Genomic DNA, 6,602 nt, shown 5'->3' with positions numbered 1-6,602 from the left:
AGCAAAATAAAATCAAAGGGGAGATAAAAATGTTTCTACTTCTTTATATTTCCTTTTCCAGCAGCAAAGGGATGGACCCGTAATTTTTGGGAAATGTAGAGGTCAGAGTACTGAATTGAAAATCAATAATGAATATTATAATTTCGAATTGAAATGTTTGCTTAAATTTCAGTATTTTCTAATGTCAACATTTTGTGAGTATCAATGTTGAGATTCTTGCTTTCCCGCATGGTATTTTCTTTCTAATTCTGTTTTATTGCTGTTAACAATCTAAAATACAAGATTCCCATTTGACCCATTTCACTACAGATTACTATATACTTCTTGTGTTAGTTGTGACGTGAAATACTGAACTACGTAACTTTTCACTGGATCAACACAACTGTTTACCTTTTTTGAAAAATGAACATTGAAATCAATCTTTGGTTATAATACAACTTGATCATGCTTTCTGATAAGAAATGCATGTATTGTATCTGTAATATACCACACTTGATTGAAGAGAAACAAAGAGAAAACAATGACATTCATTGTTTAAATCTAAAAGGGCTAGTTGGAGTCAGCCAAGCATGATGAAAAACTCCATTCTCTTTATACATAAAACTTATAACCTTAAGGGTAATGTGGCGCCACCAAGATTATCAAACCTCACCCAAAAGAGATCTTTGCAGGGTATTTCTTCCAATTATTAGTGAATATTCAGAAGTAGCCTTACGTTACCTATAGGCGAAAGCAATACTAGAAAGCATGCAGCAAGCTTCGATGAGAACGCTATATTATTAGTTCGATGGAAAACACTGGTACATTAACTTGTCATACAGAATAAGGTATATGGTGTTTGTGTATGTGTGTGTGAAGGGAGAGGGGACAAGGGTATCCTTGCACTAGTGTACAGATTGATTGAGTGACAGCTTCACAGCCAAAATCCAGGACACAGCTCTCCTATGCTAGGCAAGTTGCAGTTGTGGGGGAGGGGGGGAAGCATAAATCATAGGAGTCCAGTAGGAATTTTAAGATGATCAAATAACATACTTCCAAAGCCAAGGATTGGAACGTAGGGGTTATAAAGATTCAACCTACTCGACGAGCGGATTTACTAGGTGAGGTTCATCGTCTTTCATTAATGCCAGCAAACATTGAAGTCAGCAAGTTTCTCGAAAAAAAAAATCAAATTGGCTTAGCCATTTAAAAAAAAACAATTACAAGCTCACAACTAACTAACCATAACGAAAAAGTCAGAACTCTTAGCATGAAGAGAGTGCGAGAGAGACCTGAGGGCATTGTCCAAACATTGGGAATGACAACAAAATTTTCCACAGATTCGATGAAGAGAAAATGAGGAAAGCAACCATGCATGGAGAAAATGGTAGTTCCAAAGGTACCAACTTTAGAGGAAGGCAACCTTCACGTTAGGCAAAAGTTCTTCAGGAAGGGGCCGGGCTGTAATCCGTGATTGAGGATAATTTGCACTAGTTCATCTCAAGACTAAAACCTCGCAAGAAAATACTGGAGGAGAAAATGAGTTCGGTCAAATGGGATGTGCTTATAAGTCAGGTTGTTGTCTGCACCATCCGGTACAATTGTAATTTTGTCTGGTAGTTGATTTGTAATTTTGCTTGTTTAGCTTCTTAAGTAACCAGTTTTCGTACTTATAATAATTCCTTTCGGCTTTATGATTAAGAAGGCATATCTTTTGGTTCATAAAACCTTGGTCATTTCATGACAGAAAAGTGCAGGTAAACTTGGAAGCAGTGAATTTATCAGTTAATTCTATGTACATTCCTGACTTTGTTTCAATGTGATACTTTAACTATGGTGCTGCATTGAGTGAGGCAAGTGCACTAATAACACCTCCCTTGGTATTTGCTCTTGTATCAACATTCTCAAATTTAACCACTTCACTGCCAGTTTACCTTACTGCACAGTTCAATTTCACAAAAACCATGCTATGACAGGTGGGGTTAATCTTCTCACCGGAGAAACCTCAGTTTTGCGTGCAGATAATATCTATGATTGTGGACAGAGCCTCAACCCTGCAGTGGATTTGGGACAGGTTTATTGTTTGACCTGTTCAATCTCCTGAAGTTTTGAGTTTATGCACTTCTAGACTTTTATATAGCAGCTATGGCTCTGTTGGAATAGATTGATCAGATGTTGAAAGGGTAGATGCTCTTAATGATGGGAATCGGTTTTTGTAGATTGAAGGAGCCTTTGTTCAAGGAATTGAATTTTTTATGTCAGAAGAATATCTTACAAATCCTGATGGACTAATGATTAATGACCGCACGTGGACTTACAAAGTTTGGACAATTGACACCATATCGAAACAGTTCAACGTCGAAATTTTGAACTCTGGACATCATAAAAAACGTGTTCTCCCTTCAAAAGGTAGGTCAAATTTTATTGTCGTTCAAAATTTTATTTATCATTTGGCTCGTAGTAGATTTTTTCTTGGGGGTATTAAGTTTTTAAGTTTTCAGCTAAGGCTTCAAGCAATTATGAAAACAATGTATACAATATGTATAGAGTTTATCTGATCCATCATCAGATGTTGGCTTAACATAGAAACTAGAAAGGAAAATACATATCATTTAAACTATATGGATGGTGAAAAGAATTATGTATACAGTCCAAAGGGTAAAAAGCATTTATAGTTGAATGCATTGTGCAGCTTCTGGAGAATCACCATTGCTACTAACTGCATCAGTTCACTGTGCAACACGGGCAGCAATGAGGCACGGAAACAGATACGTAAATGGCGCTGATAAGACGAGTCTGATTACGTGTTTCAGCTAGAGGTTCCTGCTACCTTGCCTGTTGTTAAAGAGGCGTGCGGGCTGAACTGTGTGGAAAGTTACTTGAAATGGATCTATGAAGTAGAAGCACTGTGAGCTGATCAAAACACAGGTATGTTATGCACATGCTCATTTTCTAGTTCACATGCATCAGAGAAAGAACTATAGAAGAAAACTACAAAAATAAAATCATCAGCTTACCATACGTTGCTCATTTTCTGATGGAGCCTTATGAAATGATGGCTGTGATAAATTGCCTTTCTGGTAGTAAAGATGGGTTTGGATGAACAGTTTTAATTCTAGGAAGCTTAGAGGTCAGAGTAATGGGTTGAATTAATACTGCTATCCACTGAAGCAACCCAGGAGTAAATTTTTAATACACAAAAATTATACCCAAATTAACATAACTATGTTGTTGGATTAGTGGTCGAAAATAGAGACTAATGAAGAAAGAAATTACAAAGATACTCTTGAGGTATAGTGGCTCAAGTCCACTACTAGCAAGTCCACTACTAGCAGATATTGCATTTTTTAGATTTTTCCTTTCAGGCTTTCTTTTAAGATTTTTAAAACTGAATCTGTTAGCGAGATGTTTCTACGCTCTTATAAAATTATGTAGAGCGTAATAATGGAGTGAATTATGGATGTAATAATTGTGTTAAATGCCTAAATTATATTGGGATGGAAGAAGAAAGGTGTGATTGGGTGAGAGGAGAGAGGATAATACGGATTTTTGTTTTTATGAAAAAAAAAAAAAATAATAAATATATATATATATATATAATACGAAATCCAATATTAAAAGTTTAGGTTTGTTTGAAAGTTTTACAATTGATGTAATGTATAATTAATTTATTAATTTTGGTTTACAAAAAAATTAATATAATTATTTATTTATTTATAATAAATCGATAAAATAAACTTATTTAAATATATATTAAATTTATTTTGACAAATAAAAATTTATTTATAAATGAAATATTTATTTAGTAAAACTATTATTTCAATAACTAACCATAAAGTATACTTAATTTTTTTTATAACTATAAATAATTACTTTAAAATCTTACATTAGAATTAATTGATCGAAATTAAAAGTGTAATTAATAATAATGAATTAATCAATTCTTTTTCTTATTTTATTAATAAATTATTATAATTGTATAAAATTTATCCTTTAATATAATTTATTTTTGAAATATAAATTGTACTAAATATTTAGAATTAAAAAATTATATAATTCCATCAAAACTATTTAAATTTAAAAAAATTAATAAAATCTGGATTGTCTCCTTTTGTCTATAAGGTGGAAGCCGGTTTTGTTCCGGCCACCCACAATGGAGAATCAGCCAATGGGAGCAGCTGCTCCGCCGGTGTTTGCTGTTAATCAGCAGAGGTTTGAGCTCTCCGCCGTTGACCCTTCCATTACTCTGCTTCACTTTCTTCGCCACCATACTTCTTTCAAGAGTGTCAAGCTTGGCTGTGGTGAAGGTCTCTCTCTCTCTTCCTCTTTCTCTCTCTAATTAATTACTTAATTCTTCTCAAATCCATGACTTGGGGTTGCTTAATTTTCATGGAAAAATGGATTTTCTTGTGTTGATCGGGTTTGAGTCTGACTACGACCTGATACTCTGTTTATATTGATATTATTCGTAGCTTGTTTTCGGTAAACTTTAGTTCAAATAGTGATTTGAGATACATGAAAAAGTACTAGTTAAACGTTCTTCACCATTGCTTGAACTTAAAGATTGCTTTTTTCTTAGACTTCGAATCACTGACTGTCGTGTGAGTTCAAGATTGCTTTTTTTTTGGACTTAGAATCATAGAGTGTCGTGTGAGTTCAAAATTAGACAAAAAAAAAAAAAAAAAAAAAAGTGGGAACACAGGGAATTAACTTCAAATATAAATAATAAAATTGTCATAAAAATATCAACCTAATCAATCATCAAATTCAAAGTAAAAGATACTTAAATAGTATAAAAGAGAATATGATTCAATTGTGGTCCTTCCGAGCCACATGACTTTGCAGAGTTTGTCACAGAACAATGGCCTAGGATCCATCAGTATAGAAATACTCCGTAAGCAGATTCTCACTTAAGCTTCTCCTATTCAATATTTCTTAAACTATATGCTCAATTAGGGTCATAGTTCAAGTTTTCACATAGTTCTTTTAGGCTCTTAAGGTTGGTATTTCTTACTTACTCCTACTTCAAGGATGTAAGTCACCCGTTGGGGTGTAATCGAGTTTTCGGAGTGCATTTAGCCTCTCATGGTCCATCTAGCCATGACGCTTCCTGCTCATAAATCAGTATGCCCTCATCTGTATTGGACTCTAAGGAAGTTTAATAGATATGGAGAAGTCACAATTCGCTAGAGGTATCCTCTCAGTCTCCCTATATCTCCATACATGTCTACTACTAAGTGCTAACTAAAAGTTCCCCTAACGGCGCCTAACAAGCATCATATTCTCTTGGCATTCCAACTTTTAAATAGTGCCAAGTTAGCTCCCCACTTAGCACAACCGAAGCTCCTTCAGTAATACTCTCTAGTGTGCCACATGCCTTACGTATGTGACGTCATGTTCCTATATGCTAAGTAGATCCTCACTGGTCAAGTGAGTTCACGATTAGGGGCTGTGTCATAGTCGTTCCTACAAAGGCCTAGTTGACCCATAATGTCATAACGGATCCTAAACATGACTCAAGGATCAAGGAAAGGTAAACTGTAGGCTAGCTAGCTAGCTAATAAGTCATACGTATCTTCTAATTCACATAGGATCTAGTTCAAACATCATTCCGAGGGCATAAACAACATACGTGCATATAAAGTAAAGTACGCTAAATCATAACACGTTAGAACCCCAACAAGCATTCATATCGATTAAAATGAAATTTGGTGTAACAGAAGTCCTTATTCTAGCTAAACCAATCAAAATTCATAAAATCATGTTAATAGTCTATATGCCCGAGTCTCAGTCAATTCTCACGAGTATTGATTACCGAAAAGTTTGAAGGGTTATTTAGTTGGTGGTTCGAATCTCTAGAAAATTTGGACCGGCGCACTTGATCCGTGTCTTCCTCCTCGAGACGGACCCATCCCGCGCGGCTGCTTACTCCGTCTTTCCTTCGCCGGTTCTTGAACTACACGCCCCGATAGCTTCTGCACTCTTCTACCAACTCATACATCTCCTACTATGAACCTAAAGGGCCAAATTTCCTTAGGTTTCGTCATGTAACTAGCAAGATATTGCTCTCTACCTTCAAACCAAACGCGATCTACTCGTTCAAGCGCCCTCGGCCTCTGGCTCTTTCACCGACGTTGCTGAGCTCCTCTCGGTGAGTCTATAGCCACAAGAATCGTCCATTTTCGTTAAGAAATCGCATGATGAATACTCGGGAAAAATCCACGACGAACTCACCTAACTCAAATCCGGTTATTGGCTTCCTTGAGCTCCTCGGTCCAATTCCCTTCACCACGCTCTTGTTCAATGTTTTTGCAACGAAACCCCCATGAATTTGAGGCCTGGCGCTTGCTCAAACTCCACTAATTCGCAGCTCAACTCCTCCAGCGACCCTGGGTGTAGTTCTCGAGTTTTCCCTCCGTTTTTTCCTCTCTCAATGAACATTCCCGTCCGTATCCGTGGCCCTCTATTGATTTAAGCTTCCCCTAACGCCCCAAATCTACAAAAATCTGGCTGCGAATCGGGGTTGGTATCCACTTCCTCCTCCTCACCTTACGTCTGTCGCCGGCCAGAGTACGACTGGCGATTGTTCCAACTGCCGTTTTTTTTTTTTTTTTTTTTTTTTT

The 6,602-nt window shown here is 36.3% G+C and overlaps 2 protein-coding genes and 1 long non-coding RNA gene across 5 annotated transcripts in view; 2 read left to right on the top strand and 1 right to left on the bottom strand.

Annotated features, from left to right (window-relative positions):
• The first annotated feature begins 67 nt into the window (after nucleotides 1-67).
• Nucleotides 68-2,997, top strand: LOC111490910 (indole-3-acetaldehyde oxidase). Its single transcript, XM_023139566.1, has 4 exons — nucleotides 68-101; nucleotides 1,320-2,053; nucleotides 2,199-2,388; nucleotides 2,672-2,997. The coding sequence occupies exons 2-4, from the start codon at nucleotides 1,949-1,951 to the stop codon at nucleotides 2,794-2,796; spliced, it is 420 nt and encodes a 139-aa protein (XP_022995334.1). The 5' UTR covers nucleotides 68-101; nucleotides 1,320-1,948; the 3' UTR covers nucleotides 2,797-2,997.
• Nucleotides 2,998-4,079: 1,082 nt separating this feature from the next.
• Nucleotides 4,080-6,602, top strand: part of LOC111490904 (indole-3-acetaldehyde oxidase-like) — a 10,738-nt gene continuing 8,215 nt past the window's right edge. The window contains exon 1 of one of the 3 annotated variants that reach the window (XM_023139559.1): nucleotides 4,080-4,286. In XM_023139559.1, the coding sequence (XP_022995327.1) occupies nucleotides 4,133-4,286 (154 nt within the window). In that variant the 5' untranslated portion in view covers nucleotides 4,080-4,132. Of the gene's footprint in view, nucleotides 4,287-6,139; nucleotides 6,502-6,602 lie in introns of those variants that run through there. The other 2 variants (XM_023139557.1, XM_023139558.1) reach the window with 2 other exon arrangements.
• On the bottom strand, nucleotides 5,756-6,294 carry LOC111490913. The gene is made up of 3 exons (XR_002719642.1): nucleotides 6,214-6,294; nucleotides 6,053-6,136; nucleotides 5,756-5,986 (listed from the first exon to the last, which is right to left on the bottom strand). It is a non-coding gene; the product is annotated as an uncharacterized LOC111490913 (long non-coding RNA).

Source organism: Cucurbita maxima, unplaced genomic scaffold (genome assembly GCF_002738345.1).
Source record: "Cucurbita maxima cultivar Rimu unplaced genomic scaffold, Cmax_1.0 Cma_Scf00016, whole genome shotgun sequence".
NCBI classification, from domain to species: Eukaryota; Viridiplantae; Streptophyta; class Magnoliopsida; order Cucurbitales; family Cucurbitaceae; genus Cucurbita; species Cucurbita maxima.
The sequence above is the reverse complement of the archived record's forward strand: the minus strand, read 5'-3'. Positions and strand labels throughout refer to the sequence as shown.